At 50.1% G+C, this 17,952-nt stretch overlaps 1 protein-coding gene across 2 annotated transcripts in view; it reads right to left on the bottom strand.

Moving 5' to 3' along the window:
• Nucleotides 1-1,490: 1,490 nt before the first annotated feature.
• Nucleotides 1,491-17,952, bottom strand: part of MMRN2 (multimerin 2) — a 21,365-nt gene continuing 4,903 nt past the window's right edge. Inside the window, exons 2-7 of one of the 2 annotated variants that reach the window (XM_049894343.1) lie at nucleotides 10,763-10,891; nucleotides 10,556-10,662; nucleotides 10,334-10,414; nucleotides 9,409-9,558; nucleotides 7,495-9,267; nucleotides 1,491-3,063 (exon numbers count right to left, since the gene is read on the bottom strand). In XM_049894343.1, the coding sequence (XP_049750300.1) occupies nucleotides 2,678-3,063; nucleotides 7,495-9,267; nucleotides 9,409-9,558; nucleotides 10,334-10,414; nucleotides 10,556-10,662; nucleotides 10,763-10,891 (2,626 nt within the window). In that variant the 3' untranslated portion in view covers nucleotides 1,491-2,677. Of the gene's footprint in view, nucleotides 3,064-7,494; nucleotides 9,268-9,408; nucleotides 9,574-10,333; nucleotides 10,415-10,555; nucleotides 10,663-10,762; nucleotides 10,892-17,952 lie in introns of both variants that reach the window. The other variant, XM_049894342.1, reaches the window with a different exon arrangement.

Raw genomic sequence — 17,952 nt, 5'->3', positions numbered from 1 at the left:
GTATTTTACCTTGGTGGTCAAAACCAGGATGTGAAACCATGTGCCCCAAGGGGTCTTAACCAAGTGACCATCTGCACCCCTTAAAATACAGGTACTCAGGAAGAGTGCTGTCTGGGTGCTGTTGCCAACAAGGTATTTTTACAAGATAGACAAAATGCATGTAAGCATCTTGTGACCACGATCTAAATAAGCATCCTGTGGAAATGGAATCGCTGACTACAACTGTTGATAGTCAGTAACCAGCCAGAGTGTGACTATTCCAGCATCCGTTAATTTTCTGATAATTGTCCTCCCTGTGGTTTGGTTCCTCTTTTTACCCTGGAAGAATACTTGTATAACAAAACCGCCGTGGACTACCTGGCGCCATTTTCAATGCACTACGTAGTTCCCCAATTGCAGTTGTTTTAAACTCTTAATAAACCTCTCTGTTTTAACTTGAAACAGCATTCAAGTTTTTCCACTACAACAACCATATCTAAAAGAACCATTGTTTCTCTAATTCTCATCCCCAAAACTTTTCTGGAATGACTCAGGCATGCCACTGGCAGAGGTTTTATCAGTCAGCATATTTAGTTACAACCCTTCCTATTGAAAAGTAATATAAGCCAGGGCTCCGTTTATTCGTGCAATAAACTCCAAATGGAAATCTAAAACGATTAAAATTCCTTGCCTAATGTTGCAACTCAGTCATCAGCTTAGTGATGGGATTGAGCAGAAAAGAAGACAGAACTTGGTACTGAGTTTCCGATATTCGGTCAGGAGTAGACTAAGTATGTCACGGCTTGGGTCAGGATTGGTCTTGGCAACTGAGAGCTGTAGTGGGCAAATGGCCCTAGCAGAAGAAAGGGACGGTATGCAAGACGTGAACCTTCTCAAGATAATAAAATATTAGAACACTTAAGTGGAGCCATCAGCCTACCACCTCACCCTACAGATGAAAAAAGTTCTAGAGAGGTTGTGATTTACCCAAGACTAAATCATCTGGCAGAATGGCCCGGCATACTGTTCCTTTTAACACTGATGGTTTTGCTCATTGAATACACAAAGCTTAGTGATAAATATGTTCTGAAGGACAATTACTTCAATTAATGAGTACCTAGAAAACTGTTGAACTTGGTGGTCTTGATCCACTAAAAGCATACTTTGAATGCATGAACTCACTGACTAGTGAGGAGACAATGGAATCTTTATTATTTAAATGGCTTAGTGTATTTCTTTTAAGAGGACTTAGTTATAAAACTAATTGTACCGGAGAAAGCTGATCTGGAAACCACATGCTCTTTTTCATTACCTGGTCCAATCTGACTTTCCTACGGAGAATAATGCATCCAACAGATATCGAATAACATCCTGTTAGGTGCTGTCGAGTTGATTTCAATTCATAACAACCCCATGTGGCAGAGAACTACCCCCACAGATGGCCAGGTCTGTTCTCCCACGGAGCTACTGGATGGGTCTGAACCACCAACCTTTCGGTTAGCAGCACTTGCGCCACCAGGGTTCCTTAACTGAATAACTACTACAAATAAAAGCCTGTACTTCTGATTACGAGATGACTGTTGTTTTAAGCCTGTTTGGATCTGTAATATTTCTAAAGACCATATATGAATAATGCAGGAGTAATTACTACTCTGAGCTGTCACCAGCTGGTACAGTATTACTGCCCTACCGCGGAGACTTGGAATGTCTTATGTGGACTTAACTAAAAGTGTGAAGAAAAATGCAGCCTGGAATAATGACAGTCATATTTATTGCAAATAGTTTCATTTTGCCACATATTTCTACCTATTTTACCAAATACTTTTGCTCTCCAGATGTGAACCAAGCAGAGATTTGAACAACATCACTTTATTCCAAAGTTGATAATGATTGAGGGAGTTTTTGCAGTCTTCCATCACTTCCTCCCTCAGCTCCACCCTGGCTGAAGATGCTAACAAGAATTTGGGTGGTCAGAAGCTACTGGAGGAAATAAAAGGGGCGAAGGCTACCCACGTTTTAGTTAATGCTTGACATGTCTTGGCATAAGGGCATTTTACCCTGTGTGAGGCAAGGAAAAAAAGAAATTAAATTAAAAATACAGATAAATTCAAGGAATGACTGAAACTATGGAAAAGATAACAATTTTATTTCCCCTGGTTAACTCAACCAGGCCCTTGTCTGATTTCTGACTGGTGGTTACCATGGGTTGCTTTGCTCAGTGGTGGCTGGAGTCTGGTTTCCCTCAGGATTAGAATGAACAATATTGTCCAAAATGTCACTCTAGTTTAAACCTATTTCTTCTGGAAAAGAACAACTTTCTAGCATAAAATTAAGGAGAAGAGGAAATAATGGGAGAAGGTTTAAAGTGTACAAATGTCTCCAACCACAGGAGGAGCAAAACACCAAGGAAGCTGGGTAGCACAAGGGGGTGACAGAGAACTGGAGTCCATGCCAAGGCTCACAGTTCCTTCGGGCCACATTCCACCCAGAGAGAAGCATTCAATCTTCATCATTAAGAAATACCCAAACCCAGTATGTGTAAGGGAGGCCGCACATACCACGTTGTTTTTCAGGAGATTTCCAGGGAAGAGCTAGACTAACTGGTGGTCTTTAGACCACCCCTGGCCAGAGCCCCAGGCCCGGAGGGAGGAGCTGGATAAGTCGATGATGGTGATGGTAAGTCAGAGCTGCGTTGGGTTCAGGTCTTGAAGATCAGAAAGCCCCCAAATGTAGAGCCTGGTGGGCTTCTTTTTGTCACCAATCCCTGGGTTAGCTCAAACCACACCCTCTCCCCCTTCTGCAGCTCAGCTATAGCAAAGGTCGTTGCTGTGCTTCCACCCCTCTGATCCCCGGTAGTATAGACTGGGGTCCGATGGTGACCTCCAAAGACCAGCTGCCCGGTGCCTGGCCCTGGACCAAATTCAATGCTCACTGCAAAGAGGTAGACCCCACGCTCAGGGGCTCGGAAGTAGCCATGTTGAGGGAAGTAGTTGCTGCCAATGTTGATGTAAGTAGTGTTGAACTTCACAGTCTTCAGAGCTGCCGTCCCCTCTGAACAGCCGGCATAGAAGGCCACAGGAGAGCCTGAAATGCAGGAGGAACATGCTCAGGGACTCAGCCCTCTCTCCCAGGGATGGAAGTTAGGCCTGCCTTCCTCACACTAGCATTAGAAACAGGTCACTGACCAGAAGAACTGGATGGTGCTAGCTACCATTAGTGAACATTTTGATCAAAGTTTCTGTAGAACAATCCTGATCAAAAGGGGAGGGGGGAGTGTAGAGGAGAATTTAAAACTTCCATGAAACTCTGAGTTTTCTGGAGCTATGAAAGCTGAATGAACCCCAGAAACTACTGCCCTGAGATAATCTTTAAACCTTAAAGCAAAAAAGTCCCCTGGAATCTTCTTTAAACCAAATAATAGTTTAGCTTAGTTAGTAAAGAATGCCTACCTTGAGCACCGTGCTTCTTAAAAGAACAATCTATATGGGATCAAACTGACAACAGCAACTCAAAAAGTTAGATAGGAAGCTTCGAGGGAAGTGAGTTTATCTTAGTGGGGGAGGAACAATTCAGAAAAGGAAGGTGAGAATGGCTGCACAACTTGAAGAATATCATCAGTGTCACTGAATTGGAGAAATTGTTGAATTGGTGTACTTTTTGATGTGTGTAGTTTCCACAATAATAAAAAAGAAATAGGCCACTGACTGGTAACATAGCCACTCCCAACAGCAAGGTATCTCACAGAGCAGGAGCTAAACGGCCCATTCTCAGTTATTTCATTGATTGGGAGAAAAGAAGATACAAATCTGTTATCTAGACTGACAGACATTTTAACAAAGCATTTTCTCATTTGATCCCTTTTCCTTCCAACATCCTTGAGAGACAAATATCCCTGCTTCACAGACAGAAAACTGAGGTCCACAGGGCTAATGTGTTTGCCCAAAGCCATATGGCTTGTAAATGGCAGGCTGGTACAGGAACCCAAGTGTCTCACTCCCAGGCTACTGCCACCTGCCAGGAATCTTGAGGTACACAAGATAGAGAGGACATTGCTGTCCTCGAGGTACCACCACCAGTGAGAGAAGTAAGAAGTGAAGGGAGCATCTACTGGACATTTGGCACACGGACTTCGAGAAAGGAAGGGGCAGGTGGCACCAGGGAAGAAAAGTCTCAGAGACCCAGGTTTTTAGCCTTAGTCATCACCAATTTTCAAAACAGGTTTCACAGAGCCCTGGGATTATAGGTGGGGAAATTGAGGCCCAAAGAAGGAAAGCTGCTTGCTCCAGATCACATGACTAATAAATAGCCAGGCTGGGAGCCCACCATGCTGGTCACCGGAACTCTGCCCACATTTCCACACCTGAAGGAGCACTTCAGTCAGCTGTGGTAGGACGGAATGCAGAGAGAACACAGGTGTGAAGGCAGAGGAGGGTGTGGTGATGATGGGTGTGGGTGAATAAATGCACAGTGAGGAAGGGGGTAGTTGGGCTGCTAGCCAGGAAGGCCAGGCAAGGGAGGAGAGGGCCAGAAGAGCAAGGGCTAAATTCCCACTTTGGTTCCGGCTATGACATTGTCCTTGGCACCAACAAGGTCTTGCTCCTCACATGCTCCTCAGGAGGGATTGTTGAGACCAAACTCCCCATTTCTCAGGGGAGGAAACCAAGGCGTAGTAGAGGAGCAACTTGCCTGGCAGTTAGTGACTTAGATCCCCTAACTAGAGTCCCATCCCTTCGTCTCTCTGTCTGCAAACAACCTTGTAAATGAAAAAACTTTACTTTTCTCTAATTGTGGAAGAGTTTTTGAGAATTCAATCTCTGCCTGAGATTGTCAAGTCAAAGGTTGGCGGGCTGGCACTGCAGTTCCCCTAGCATCCCAGGAGGTGGCGCACTAGCTCAGCAGAAGGAAGGCCAGACTAGGGCGCCCTCTGCCGGTGTGTGGTCTCCCCTCACCAGGTTCCTGCAGCCTCCCTGCCTGAGCCTTAGAGTCCAGCCTTCCAAGGGAGACCCCACCCAGTCAGTGGACCCAGCATGCCCCTCAGAAGGTGTAAGGGTTGTGCTTTGCTAATTTGCTGGCAGAAAAGCTGAAAAGAGGCTTCCCTAGAGGCAAGGGCACAGGTTCAAGCTCTACAGACTTCCTGCAAGACAAGTAAGATAATATGGGCAGACTGAGGGTTTGAACCACTCCAAGAGGAAAAAAGATGGGAGAGTTACTGTAGGGAGGCTGGTACACCACCTCAGCCCTGAAGATGCTGAGGAAACGGGAAGCACTGACCGGGCTTCTGCGACATGTAAGCCTGTGTTGTAGCAACACAGCTGCCACGGAGTCAGCTCTGACTCATGCCGACCTTGTGAATAACAGAACAAAACACTGCCCTGTCGGGGAGCCCTGGTGGTGCAGTAGTTAAAGCGCTCAGATACTAACCCACCAGCCGCTCCACAGGAGAAAGATGTGGCATCTGCTTCTGTAAAGATTACAGCCTTGGAAACCCTATGGGGCAGTTCTGCTCCGCCCTGTAGAGTTGCTACGAGTCAGAATTGACTCCATGGCAAGAGACTTGGTTTTGGGTTTTTGGTGCCATCTTCATGGTCATTTGAGTTCATCGTTGCAGATATTATGTCAATTCATCTCATTGAGGGTTTCCTTCATTTTTGCTGACCCTCGACTTCACCAAACATGATGACCATTTCTAGCAACTGGTCTTTCCTGGTGATGTGTCCAAAGCAAGCAAGCCAAAGTCTTGCCATCCTCACTTCTGTGAAGCAGTGTGGTTGTAAGCGGTTGTATGCCTGTGCTGCATGTCGCAAATATTATCTGCTTATCTTCATAACAGCCCTTGAACGTGGGTAGTGATTCTCCCGTTTTACAGAGGAAGGCACTGGGGCAAGTCAGTGATTCTAGAGCCCGCGCTCTTCCCGCTGCTTCAGGCTGCTCCTGGGGAGACACCGACCTCTTGGGCTGTAATGACGGCCAACGGGAGCAGGCACCTGAGGAGGGGCCTTCAGCACGGCCAAGGACTTCCTCCATCCCAGGTGGCACCAGCGTATGGACGGCCCACATGTCAGCCCTGTGTCTGGGTGAGGAGGTGGTCCCTGCCGCCAGTGCTCAGCCTCTGGCAAAGGAGAGTCTAGCAGAGGCACAGAGCCTCATGGTCCTGCCCCAGGGCCCACCTGGAGGTGTGCGGACCAGCCATCGAGGGCCTTTCAGAGGAGATGGGGAGGCAGCTAGCCTGGGTTCAGGTCTCCTCTGTGCCGCTTGAGCTGTGTGAGCAGGACACTTCCCTGTTTGTGCCTCGGTTCCAGGTAACATGGTGGTGGCTAACCCACATGTCACTGAGCTGCTGTGGTGATTCCACGTGGTAAAGCCCAAGAGGGCACTGCACAGGACCTTGCCCAGAGCAGCGAGAAGAGTCGAAGATATCTGCACAGAGAACAATCTCCTTCTGGGGTCCAAAGTCTGCCTGCTCTCACCACTTGTGGGGTGCTATGCATGGCAGCTATAGCAGCACCTGGCTGCACACACTCACCTGTACACAGGGGAAAGCCCGCTGAAACTAACTGGGGGCGGCGGGGGGAGGGGGTTGGGGAGGTTGAAGAGCTGAGACGGTGGGTTTCAGGGAATGACATGGAAGGAGGGGAAGCATCTCCATTCCCCGCTCTACAGTTACTGCTGCAGGCAGGCCAGGACCACCAGCGGATGTATCTGAGCCTCAGATGTTAACGTGCCAGGTGGCTCCGCTAGCTCCCCAGTGCTGACACTGACAGTGGGTCTAGTACAAATAGTGACTTCAACCTCACTGCATTCTAGGTCCACCACCTGTCATCTGTTTGTCACACTGTCATGGCTTACATGTTGCTGTGATGCTGGAAACTAGGCCACCAGTATTTCAAATATCAGCAGGGTCACCCATGGTGGACAGGTTTCAGCAGGTCTTCCAGACTAGGAAAAAAAGCCTGGTGATCTACTTCCAAAAGTTAGTCAGTGAAAATCCTCTGGATCACAATAGGGTATTGTCCGATATACCGCTGGAGGAAACCCTGGTGGCGTAGTGGTTAGGTGCTACAGCTACTAACGAAAGGGTTGGCAATTTGAATCCATCAGGCGCTCCTTGGAAACTCTGGGGCAGCTCTACTGTGTCCTATAGGGTCGCTATGAGTCGGATCGACTCAGTGGCAGCAGGTTTTTGTTATAGTGCTGGAGGATGAGCCCCCCAGGTTGGGAGGCCACAGTGGACGCAAACATTCGGACAATCACAAGGATGGTGTGGGACTGGGCAGCGTTTCATTCTGTTTTACATGGAGTTGCCATGAGTAAGAGCCTGGATGGCTGGACAGCAACTAACACCAAGAACATATTTCAGGTAGCTTAAGAGGCCCCTAGGCCTGAATGGGAGGTAGGAGCTTGGGTCATGGTAACTAGGATCATCCTGTTCTTTTCACCCACCTCCCCCAGAGGCGGAGGAATGCTCCCAGAGAGCCCGTCCCTAGACCTCCCAGTCTCCCCTGCCCCGGAGCTCACCTGCCTCCATCAGCTCTGCTGCCGGGGCCCGGCCTTTGCCTGGGGTGTCTACCCAAAGCTCCGCCTGCTTCTTGTCCCGCGTCCGGGTAGCTTCGAGGCCTCTCTGCTGCTTCTTCGCTTTCTTGTTCAGTATGGCCTGCAGCTTCCCCAGGTCTATGCTGACGTTGGCGGCCACAAGCCCTTGGAAATTCCCAAACAGGCTGTGGAAGAGCAGCTGGTGCCGCTCCAAGCCCCGCTGGGTGGTAGAGATCGCGCCCTGCAGGCCCTCCAGAGAGTCGTTGAGGGCGGTGGCCCAGGAGGCCTCACAGCACCGCTCTGCCCGCTGGACCTGGGCGCCCAGGCGCTGGAGCTCCTTCTTCAGCCCACCTAGGTCCTCCTCGCGCAGCTCCTCGTGGCTGGGCTCCAGGTGCTGTATCCCGGACCCAGCCCGGCCCTGCTCCAGGACGCTCACCCGCGAGGCCAGGGCGGCCCAGCCGAGCGCCTGCTCGCGCAGCCCACTCGCAGCCTCCTGCAGGCCCAGCCGGATCTGCTCGTAGCGCAGGGGCAGCGGGCCCGCCTCCTCCTCCAACATCTCCATCATCTCCTCCCCGAAGAGCTCGGCCAGGACGGCCTCGTGCCGCAGCGCGTCCTCCAGCAGCGCCCCAAAGGAGCTGTTGAGCTGGCGCAAGTCGCGGCGCGCCAGTCCCTCGGCCGCTTGCAGCGCGGCCACCTCGCGGAGCAGCGCTTGCAGCTGGCTGCGCAGCCGGGCAGTGTCAGCCCGTGCCCGCTCGCCCTCTGCCCGCTGCGTGTCCACCGCCAGCGAGAGGTCCTCCACCGCGGCCCTCAGGGCGCGCACCGCGGGCCCGTCCTGCTGGCGCCGCTCCTCCAGGTCCACCTGGGTCTTCTCCAGGGCCGGGTTGGTGTCCCGCTGGCCCTCCCGGATGACGCCCGGGGTGAGTTTCTGGCAGTCGCAGTCCTTAACATACTTAATGAGGTCGGCATGGCTGGCCTGCAGGTGCTGGAGGGTGAGGTTGAGCTCCAGAAGGTGCCGCTCCATCTCCTCCTTGTTCTCCTCCATGATCAATGACTTCTCCATCAGGATCACTCGGAGCTCACGTAGCCCCGTGTGGTTCACTTGCAGCTCCTCCACCTGCTGCCCCACCTTGTTGAGCTGTTCGAAGGTCTCATCAGATTCTGAGTACAACTCCTGGATCTCCTCCACCTGCCGGGCCAAGGTTGCCCTGATGTCAGTCAGGGCGGTCTGCAGCTCCTCTTCCCTGAGGCCTGCCTCCCTATGCAGGGTGGAAAGTTTCCGCTGCAGCTGTCCCAGCCTGGCCTGTAGGCTCTCTGGCTCTGGCCTTGCCCCTGCCCCTGCCTCAGCCACTACCACCAGGCTGCCATTGGCCCCCAGGAGCTCCTGGGCCTTGTGGAGCCGTTTCAGTTTGGCATCCATACTGGCCTGCACCTCCTCGAGGGAGCGGTTCAGGGACAGGTGCTGGGCATGCAGGCGGGCCTCCACATCCTGCTGCAGCTGGCCCACTCTCTGGGCATTCCCCTGCACCTTGCTCTCAAATTTGGCACCCAGCTCCTGGAAGTCAGCCCTGGCCACGGAGCCCTCCTGGATCCTCTGGATGGCTTGGCGATTGGCCTCCACATCAAGAGAAAGGTTTCTTACGGCCTGGGAAAGGCTGTGCAGGCTTTGGTTGAAACCCCTCCAGATGGGGCTGAAGTGCACATGCAGAAGGGTCTCCACATGGGGCAGCAGCACCTGCTCCAGGGACCTGCCGGGCGATTCTGCAGACAACAGACACAGTTACGTACGTGCTGCAGGAAGACACACCCTTCCTGGGGGGCCCGTGGTCACCAGACGAGCCTCTGAGGCTTGAGGCCTTCCTGCCTCCCCTCCCTATGTCTCAGATGTGACCAGGCACTCACCAAACTCAGTCTGATTTGCTTCAGTTGTGGCCACTGTAAGGTTACTTGCCAGGGCTGTCCATAGGCCTGGGAGGCTGTCAGCCACCTGGTGAAGGTCATTCTGGAGATCTCTGAGCCGCTGTTCCTGCTGCACCGCCACTTGGCTGATCTCTGCAACCAGGTGGCCTGAACACATGTCAGAGGTCAGTGCCAAAGGCTGACCAACCAGGCCTGGTCAGATCACAAGGGTCAGAGAAGATTTGGGAGTGGGGAGCAGGGAGGCAATACTGATAAACTATGAGCATGAGTTTAAAAGCCTTTAGCCCAGGAAGGACAAATACATGGCAAGTGAGCCCTGATGACACTTCCCACACCCACAGCAGACATGACTAATCAATCAATCCTGGTATTCCATCCTCCTCGGCCACGTGGACATGGCCTCAAAATAAGGCAGCCCTTGTCAGCAATAGGAGTTGACCATGAGGTGAACTCATTTGCCATCTGAACCTCAGTCCCAGCCTTGAGAGACCCCACAAAGGGTGTCTCTTGGTGGGTTCATCCATGCTGCTCCAAGGCCAGGGACAGCATTACTTCCTAGCTGATTAGGAAGTGGGAGGGCCTCTTCCAGGCTTGTGAGATTCAGGGAGCAAGGAAGGCACCAGACAGAGCTGTCCTCCAAGGCAGCAGGCCCATGGCAATGGCGCACGCACTCTGCAGGCCAGCAGCAGTGAGCCTGGGCACCTGGGGTGGGGTGGTGTGGGGTGGGGTGGGGCAGGGAGGGCCATGGTGAGCCTCTGCTGATTCTGAGGGGATGGTTTTCCAGCAGTGATGCTGCCCTATCAGAGGAGAAAAGGCTCAGGCACAGGGGCTCTGCCCAGACCACCTACTGCACAACCAACCAGGGACTCCAAGGGGACTGCCCCACCCTCCCAGGAAGGCAACACACCAGGTCCAGAGCTGACTGGCCCTCCCCAAGGCTCCTGGAGACCGTCACCTGGATCTGCAGGCCCAGGAAGTGCTGCAGGATCTGCCGAGAGAAGGAGGGAGGTGTGGGACGTTAACCTGAGTATCAGTGGCTCCACATGGCCTTTGAAGTCTGAGGTCAGAGGCTGGGGCAGGAGGGGGGTGGGAGAGTAGCCCCCTGTGGCATGGGTCGAGAGAGCCCTACCGTGGTGCTGGCAGTTGGGGCCCACATAGCCTGGGCAGCACCTCCAGGCCACGGAGGCCACCACCTTCTGCTTGACCTGGTATACTGGCTTGGAGGCCATGCGGTACCTGGGGGAGGAGGGCCGGCTCAGCAACTGGCAGAGGGGGGGACGGGACAGGGGGGAGCAAGCTGAGGTGACCGGGAGAATGGCCCGCCGTCCCCACTCACATGACTTTGACTTTCTGGCAGTCAGGAGTCCCCTGCAGACACGGCTGCTGTGAGTGGATGAGGAACGTCTCTGTCTTGCAGGTAGCTACAAAGGTGATCAGCCTGGACTTCTGGTAGGGGCACCAGTTACTAGAAAGAAATCAGAACTCGAGTGAAGGAATGTCTGCTGAGCTGCTGCCCAGGCCACCCCACCCCCACCTGGTTCCTCCCTCCTCGGAGCCCACAGGGGGGCTAGGGTAGAACACCCCACCACCACCACTACCAGTGCCGAGGTTCCTGGAATCTATTAGCCCTGAGGAGGAAGCGTCTGCATTATTCATCCCTCCAGTTCAATCTCAAACACTCCACAAACTCTGCCTGGGAGAGCACCTGCTCCATCTCCTTCTGGAAGCCCCCCTACCAGGCCAGCACAGAGAGGCCCAGGAGCCCCTCAAAATCACACAGCAAAGTTACGGGTAGGGCCAGAACAGCTCTCACTGTTCCTCGTGGTGGGAGGGAGGCAGCCTGGTGCAGCTGGGGCTGGAGAGTTCTGGACCCAGTCCCTCCTAAACCACCTTCTGGCTGTGGGACCTTGAGCAAGGCACTCAGCAAGACTGCCACTTTCCCCATCTATTCATGGAGATACCAACACCCTCCTTGCAGCAGGCCAACAAGCACTCCTAACAGGCACTCAGAGAATGGGGCTCCCTGGCCCCACACTGGCCAACCTAGTAGCCTGGCCCAATTACTATTCACATCCTTCCTCACAAGAGACCTGGCCCAGGGAGGGCAACTGCTCCCCGCCATGCCCCATTAGTGCTGTTGCACAAATGGACTTTCAAATCATGGTACATCGTTTAGGGGGAGGCAGCTGGGTGAGCTGTCTGCTCTCTGGGAAACGCAGACTAAAGTGAGGTCCCTAAGGGCTGGCTTTGAGGGCACACTCTGCATCTGGAATACCTGGTGGTAGTTCCTCCTCCTCTGCCCTTCGCCAGCATGTGCTGTGGCAGGTCCTGAGAGAGGGGGTATGCCTGATGCTCACTGACATGGTGGCAGGCTTAATGGGGTGACTGGGAGGCGTCAGCAGGCCCTTCCCTCAGCAGTCAGCTCCCAGAGCAAAGCTCTCTGGAGTTCCAAGTGGCAATGACCTCTGCAGCTCAGTGCAGCTCAAGCAGCTTTTCCATGTTAGGTGCTGATAGAAACACAGGCCTTCCCTTGGGGTCCCAAGGGAGAGCTGTCAATCTCCAATGGTGGGATAAGTGCTAGGACCAACCCAGAGAAGTTCAGGGGCCTGCAGGACTTTCAGAAAGAGGTGATAATTGGGCTGAGTCTTAAATGGAGAAAATCAGATGAAACAACAGAAGCTGTGGCCCAGAGGTGTGTGGGGCCCATAGAGGTATAGACTGTGGAATGAAGGCAGGCTGGGGGAAGGAGAAGCCATATCTTGGAGGCCTTGAGTGCCAGCTGAGGAGCTGTGTCCTAAGGGCATGGGAAGTCATGGGAGCCAGGGAGGGTTAGGGATTTAAGCAGTGAAGTGAGGTGCCCATGGCTCCTGGGCACAGAAAGGGTAGGATGGGACAAGACTTAGACAGTTGTTGCAGGGGTCTTGGTGAGAGATGATGGTGGCTTGGACTGCAGTTGATGATGGTGAATACAGAAAGAACCGGTCACATTTGTGAGACATTAGAAGGCCGAATTCATGGGCCTCAGCGATGGAGTGGCTCTTTGGAGGCTGGGATTTTATTCTCTGGTGATGGTCTCTATACTGGACCATCCAGTGCAGCCATACAGGGATGCTGCTGGGGAGGGCAGAGGTAAGGGATTGAGTGACCATAGGTGTTTTGAATGCCTGCCTCCACTTGGCTCTCAGAAGCCTGGCAGCCAGCCTTTACCCTCTTGGCAGCAAATTGGAAATGCTCCTCAGGAAAATGAACCAGCCCAAGAGGAAAGACCTAAAGATGCTGGCATCAAGAGTTTCCCAATGAAATAGTCCAACCAGAGCCTTCTATAGCAAAATGGATCAGAAAGCCCTATCCACACACTCACAGCTTTAATCAGATTTTCAGTCTCACTACTCTTCAGTGGGAATCCTTGGATGGCGCAAATGGCTAAGTGCTCAAATACTATCCAAAAGGTTGGTGGTTTGAATCCACCCAAAGGTGCCTTGGAAGACAGACCTGGTGATCCACTTCTGAAAGGCCACAGCCTTGAGAACCCTATGGTGCATTTCAACTCTCCACATGTGGAGTCACTATAAGTTGGAGTTGACTCCTTGACAGCAACTAACAACAACAACTCTTAAGCAAGCAGACATCCAAGGATTACCTCTGAGGAAAATACCTATTACAAAAGAGAGAGGTAGGAATTAGCAAATAGGAAAAAATCAACTTGGAGAAAACGAAGATTTTGCTGGGAGAAGAGAACTTCCATAAAAATTGTATTAACATATCCAGATTGATAAGAGAAATAACTGCATCCAAGAAACAAGAATAGGAAGCTATAAAAAAGGGGAAGAACAGTTAGAGAACAAAAAATAACTCTTGAAAATTAAAAACATAACCAAAAAAAAAAAACCAAACCCATTGCTGTCAATTCCAACTCATAACAACCCTGTAGGACAGAGTAGAACTGCCCCATAGGGTTTCCAAGGACCACCTGGTGGATTCGAACTGCTGACCTTTTGGTTAGCAGCCCAACTCTTAACCACTACGCTGCTAGGGTTTCCAAAAATGTAACAGTAGAAGTGAAAAAAATAGAAGAACAAATAGAGAAATGGAAAACAGGAGAGAAGAGAAAAACAGAGGACCAATCCTGGAGATTCAGCGTCCAAATAATAGGAATTCCAGAAAAAGAGAGAGAGAGAGATTTAAAAAAGAATAATTAGGAAAATACTCCAGAAGTTAAGGACCTGGATTTCCAGATTCAAGGGGCCAATCAAATACCTGCAAGATCATGAAAATAAATCCACATCTAGGTATGTCATGAAATTTCAAAACTCTGGAACCAAAGATGATTCTACAATCTTCTGGTGAGAAAAACCAAGCCACACACACAAAAAGATTAGTAATTAGAATTGCTTTGAACCCCTCGTGATGGTTGTGGTTATGTGTCAATTTGGCCAGGCCATGATTCTCAGTGGTTTGGCAGTTATGTAATGATGTAGTTATCCCCTATTTTGTGATATAATGTAATCACCTCCATGATGTGATATGATGCGAGCACGCAATCAGTTGTAAGGGGAGTTCCTTTGGGGGTGTGGCCTGAATCCAATATATATGTACATTCTGGCAAAGCTCGCTGGCTTTTGCTCACTCTGGATCCTGCATCTGGCTCCTCATCATCTGACCCCCAGTTCTTAGGATTTGAGCCAGTGGCCTGCAGTATTGCCTGTCCATCTTGGGATTCATTGGCCTTTGCAGCCCGTGAGCAAGCAACCTGCTATCTGTCCTGCTGCTCTTGGGTTTGTCAGCTCCTGCAGCTATGTGAGTCAGGAGAAGCCTCCAGTCTGATGCCTGACCCACAAACTTGGGACTTGCCGGCCTGTACAACCACATGAGCTGTTTCCTTGAGATAAATCTCTTTCTCTCTCTCTCTCTCTATATATTGCTTCTCTAGAGAGCCCAGCCTAAGACACCTCTCAACAGCAATATTGGAAACTAGGACACAGTAGAGAATTGCATTCAAAATACTGAAGGAAAATTATTTCCATGATACATGAAAGAAAAATAAAAACATTTTCAAAACAGTAAGATTTCAAAATATTGACCTCCCTGTGTCTCTTATTAGCGAGCTACTAGAGCAGTGGTTGGAGCCCTGGTGGTACAGCGCCTGCTAATCGAAAGGTTGGCAGTACGAATCCACCAGCCGCTCCACGGGAACAATACTTGGCAATCTGCTTCCTTAAAGATTACAGCCTTGGATACCCTATCCGGCAGTTCTACTCTGTCCTGTAGGGTCGCTATGAGTGAGTCAGAATCAAAGGCAGTGGGTTTAGAGTAGTGGTTCTCAATCTTGCCTGCACATTAAAACCATCATGTGTCATTTTAAAAATAAGATTCTCTGGGCCCCACCCCAGGCCAGTTAAAAAGATTCTCTTGGGTTGGGGCCTGGGCATCTGCATTTTTAAAGCTTCCTGGGTCATTCTAAGGTACAGTCCAGGATTAAGTACCACTGTGCACAAGGAAGTACTTCACCAAAACAAGAGAGTAAACCAAGAAAGAGGAAAGCATGGGATCAGAAAACAGAGGTTCCTGCTCAGAAATGAGATGAAGGGAATCCCCAGGAAGACGATGACAGGAGACTTCAAGAAAATGGTGTACCCTGGGTGCAGGGGCAATCAGTCCAGATTGGAGCACATCTGGAGGCTGTGGGAGAGACTTCTCCAAGAAGATGAAGTTGATCAAACACCTGACATGAATGAGAGTGCTAGAGGAGATCTGAAAAATTGGCTGAGCATTTAGAACTGAGCTAGTGACCAAGACACAGAAAACTAAGCAAAAGAAAGCACACACACATACGTACAAAAATATTAGTTACCCAAGGGGAAACCAAAAGTGTGCAGGGAAAAAAAGGATTCATAATTTACTTCAAGGCTCAACTCTAAGTAGTATACGTAGTCACATGAGCGCAAATACTCAAAATGACAATACTGGGAGCAAGACGGATGGGAAGTGTGAGTTCACATGTTTGTGTGTGTGTACAAGCACACACACATACGGATGCACACACATGTTGGGGTTGGAACAGTGGGTAGGAATGTGAGCTGAATCATTATCTTCCATAATGGAAAGTCAGTAGATAATGCCACTTCCCAAGAAGTAGCGATGTCAGCACGTTCTTTAGAGTTATAGAATCAACTAAAGTGTTGAAAGACATCTCAAGACAAGAGGGGGCTGGCACTTCTGATTGTCTCAATAAACCTTGGAGAACTAGTTGACTCCAGGCCAGGGGTCACCAAAGTTTTTCTATAAAAGGCTAGAAAGTAAATATTTCACACAGGACTGGCTATGTAATTTGCAGGGCCCCATACAAAATAAAAATGTGGGGCCCTGTCATGGATTGAACTGTGTCCCTCAAAAATGTGAGTCAACTTGACTAGGCCATGATTCTTAGTATTGTGTGGTTATCCACAATTTTGTGATCTCATGTGGTTATCCTATGTGTTGTAAATCCTAACCTCTATGTTGTTAATGAGGCAGAATCAGAGGCAGTAATGTTAATGAGGCAGAACTCAATCTGCAGGATTAGGTTGTATCTTGAGTCAATCTCTTCTTGAGATATAAGAGAGAATTGAGCAGAGAGGAGAGGAACCTCCTACCACCAAGAAAGAAGTACTGGGAGCAAGTGCATCCTTTGGACCTGGGGTCCCTGCACCAAGAAGCTCCTAGACCCAGGGGAAGATTGATGACAAAGACCTTCCCCCACAACCAACAGAGAGAGAAAGACTTCCCCTGGAGCTGGCACCCTGAATTCGGACTTCTAGCCTCCTAAACTGTGAGAGAATAAACTTCTGTTTGTTAAAGCCATCCACTTGTGGTATTTCTGTTACAGCACCACTAGATGATTAAGACAGCCCCCTTGTTAAAAAATTATTAAGAATTTTAAGACAGTGACAATAGAGCCTTAAGCCCAAAATGAGATCCTTCTGGGTGCAGACCTCTGTGCAGCCACACAGTGCCCATGAAGCTGGCCCCAGTTTTGGGCTTTTTGGGTCATAGGTATTCTGTTGTAAATACTCAACTCTGCTGTAATAGAGCTTGATCAGCCACTGACAGTGTATAAATGAATGACCATGGCTGTATTCCAATAAAACTTTATTTATAAAAACAGGCAGGAGGCTAGGTTTGGCCAACAGGCTATAAGACAGGAAGCAAAGGCCCTGAGATTGAAGGGTGCCTGTTTGAGAAAGAGTGAAGAGACTGCTGTGGTTAGAGGAGAAGCAAGTAAAAGAGAAATAGACTATACTATCAAGTGGCGAAGTGGTTAAGTGCTACGGCTCCTAAACAAAGGGTCGCCAGTTCGAATCTGCCAGGCGCTCCTTGGAAGCTCTATGGGGCAGCTCTACTCTGTCCTTTACGGTCGCTATGAGTCGAAACCCACTTGACGGCGCTGGGTTTGGTGTTTTTTTTTTTAATCAGGGAGGTAATGGGGGTTGAGTATGGAACCTAGAGACTTAGTAAGATAGAGAACAGAGGGGCCCCCAAATCTGCAAACAAAGTAACAAGAAATGGGCCAGGATGCAGAAACAAAGCCATTCCCCAGAACAATGGGGCAGGGTATCCAAAAATAGCATGCAAACTTCTTTAAAGTTGCCTTTCATAAACAGCTGGAGAAAACCAGGCCCAGGGACATGCGCAGAACATCCACCTGTGACACTGTGTGACCTTCCACCAGGGGCAGTGAGGGGCTACAGCCCCAGCCGGGGAATTGAGCCCAGGGAGCAAGAGACTGCGCAGGCACGACACCCCATAATAAGTCCTGCCACGAACCCCAGAGGCCTCCAGGACAGGAGCCATCTTGGAAAGCTGCTGCGCACACACCTTAGTTAACATATCCCGGTCTATGTCTATGAATAAACATGAATCTTCCTCCCCCCACCCCCCGCCCCGCCCAAGAACTTTTAAAAACTCGGGCCCTCTTTTTTCCTGCGAGACGGCGGTAAACCGTTGCTCTAGGCCCTCCTCGTCTCTGCTTGCAAGCCTCTCCAATAGAACTTTGCTCGCGTGGAAAACTACGTGCCTTACCTGCTCATTCTTGACCAGTGAGAGGCAAGAACCTTATTCTGGTAACAGCTATAGTTTGTTGACCCTGCCTAGGAGTGTGTATAAAAAAATGAACATAAGAAACAAGTAAAATAATTTCCTTCTGGAAAAGAAAATGCGGGTAAATAGCCAAGATCATTTTGGAGAATCATGCATGAGCAGTTTTTCTTCGAGTGTCCATAATGTAGAATATGATGCAGCCATAAAGAGAAATGAAGTCCTGATACATGCTACAACATGGATGAATGTTGTGTGTAAGGAAATTTGAAATTTGAGGTGCCCAAGAAGATCTGAAGTGGCCGCCTTGAGGTTTGAATGCAACTCCTATGTGGCTTTCCACCCTAGCAACAGCCTTTTTCATGCAGACGTCATGAAACTAAGAAATGTCCAGCAACAATGAAAGACCCATATATCCTTTTAAGCCAATCGCCTTACAAGCTTCCGCTACAG

Source organism: Elephas maximus, chromosome 8 (assembly GCF_024166365.1).
Source record: "Elephas maximus indicus isolate mEleMax1 chromosome 8, mEleMax1 primary haplotype, whole genome shotgun sequence".
In the NCBI taxonomy this organism is placed as follows: Eukaryota; Metazoa; Chordata; class Mammalia; order Proboscidea; family Elephantidae; genus Elephas; species Elephas maximus.
This window is presented reverse-complemented; position numbering and strand designations above follow the sequence as displayed.